Here is a 2,006-nt window from a genome sequence, read left to right on the forward strand (position 1 = left end):
CTCTTTTATCGAAAAAGGTTGAAGCTCAAAAGGTATTGATGCCTATACGTATATCTTCATGTTCTGGTGTTTCCTGGAATTTTTATTTGACGCCTTGAGCTAAATGAAAATCGTCTAAACAGACCTCCACTAAACAGCCGAATATAACAAGAAGTACTACCCCATTCGATGCCATTCTAGCTAGATGACGGAGCCGGACCCCAACTGTCAAGAAAGCGTTTGGCTTCTGTGGGGAAGTGTCGTGCCGAGTATGTTGCTCACTTATGCTTGTTCACGAAGTCTAGTAGAGCCTTGTTGACTGCATCGGGATTTGTGCAGCTAAGAAAATGCGCGCCTCCTTCCACAAGGACGAGCTGAGCATCGGGGGAATTGGTGAGAAGGCCAATTTCCTCTTTCGCATTAGCCACGGTATAGACAACATCTGCCGTTCCCTGTTAATGTTAGCTGAGGCATGTCATTCTGTGAACATGGTTGTGCTGTTGAACTTACGTGGAGCCATAGCACAGGGCACTGGACATCTTGGAGTCGCAGGTGAAGACCATTGCGCTCAGCCAAATTGATAGCAGCCATGCGAATTCGGCGACGGCCGTCGTCTCCCTGGTAATTTTGTTTGATCGTGGAGCGCCAGAAATCACGGACTTCAGTGGAGCAGTCATTGAAGCCGATATTGATTAGCACGTCGCAGTAGTCATTGTCTGGGGTAAAGTCCGGGGTTGGTTCCCTGCTCGACCACTGCTCAATGAAGGGCTTGAGGAGTTTGGGTCCGTCCCAGCATCCTAGCAGCCGAGTTCGCTCAGATTCAGAGTCCAGCGAGGTTCCGAGGGGGATGATTCCCAGAATCTAGCCACGTCAGTCTCGCATACGACGGAATAGGTAGTAAGAATCACCTTCTCAGGCCGCATTAGCGCCATCATCACAGTGATCCAGCCACCCTGGCTCGTGCCGAGCACGAAGGCCTTGTCAATTCCAAGCGCGTCAAGCACTTGGAAGTTCATCTCAGCTGTGTCCCAATAGGCCCAGTGCTGGCGGGCTGTCCGCGTCTGGCCGTGGCCCAGGAGCTCGATGGAGAGTAGATTTACACTCTCTGTCAGCTTCTTGTCGTTGTATTGAGCTCTGTACAGCTCAGAAGACGTAGTGAAAGAGTTGACAAGAACCACTGTGGGCTTGGTACTGTCATAGGGATATGGCATCTGATAAGCGGCATCGATGCCTCCCAAGTGAGCAACGCGAACAGTCTTTGTGTTAGGCATGGTCAACTGATTCTTAAGTTCGGATAGAGAGCAAAGTCAGTTGAGAAAGATGTAAGGAATTACACGCAGGTATTTGTATCTTGTCCCAGCAATTGAGCGACGACATCAACGCGGGGCTGATCGACCTCTCCTCTTCCCTTGAAGGGTGAGAAAATATCAGTAGTAGCTGAATATATGGGATTCAGGTTCTGCAGTGGTGCCACGTTGAGGAAGACGGTATGGAGACTGATGAGGGGGCGGGGATGGGGGCATCATAATCTCCACAACGGTAGTCGTTTGACCCGGAACTTTGTGCCATGTACATGGACAAAAATTAAACTCCCACGGCTATGGGTAGCTTGGGCATGATTGGTGAACCTGTTTAAGTGTAGTCAATGGTGTGAACATTTCCCGGTGGTTCCGAACTTCGCCTCAGGCGTCTTATTCGGTCTCTTTCCCGCGTATACAGCGTTGCATGTCTGCGGCAACGGCTTGAGGTTGTGCCTGCCGTGCGACCTGGTCTGTTCCAGCATGTTTCCTGAGCTTAGAACTTATTCTTGTAGGGGCAGGACGTGGGCCAGAATCCCAGAGTGGATTCCGAAGAGGGTTGTGAAGAGGATGTAATTAAACTGAGGGGCGAAGTTTGTGAAAATGGGTGAATGGAGGAACGCCTGCAATATTTTCGTGATTAGTGGCTTCCCTTGGTATTGTAGTATGATAAAAGCCCAGAAACAAGATGGAGCGTGTTGTTTTTAAGTGATGCTCTAAAGCATATCG

General features: G+C 49.7%; 1 protein-coding gene across 1 annotated transcript, besides 1 other annotated feature; it reads right to left on the minus strand.

Moving 5' to 3' along the window:
• Positions 1-2,006: part of a sequence feature (contig 1.48 1..95913(-1)) that runs on past both edges of the window.
• Positions 258-1,250, minus strand: ANIA_02720 (alpha/beta fold hydrolase; the record flags this gene model as incomplete). The annotated part of the gene is made up of 3 exons (XM_655232.1): positions 258-431; positions 490-840; positions 888-1,250. 3 exons carry the CDS (start codon positions 1,248-1,250, stop codon positions 258-260), a joined length of 888 nt encoding a protein of 295 aa, XP_660324.1.

Source organism: Aspergillus nidulans, chromosome VI, assembly GCF_000011425.1.
Source record: "Aspergillus nidulans FGSC A4 chromosome VI".
NCBI classification, from domain to species: domain Eukaryota; kingdom Fungi; phylum Ascomycota; class Eurotiomycetes; order Eurotiales; family Aspergillaceae; genus Aspergillus; species Aspergillus nidulans.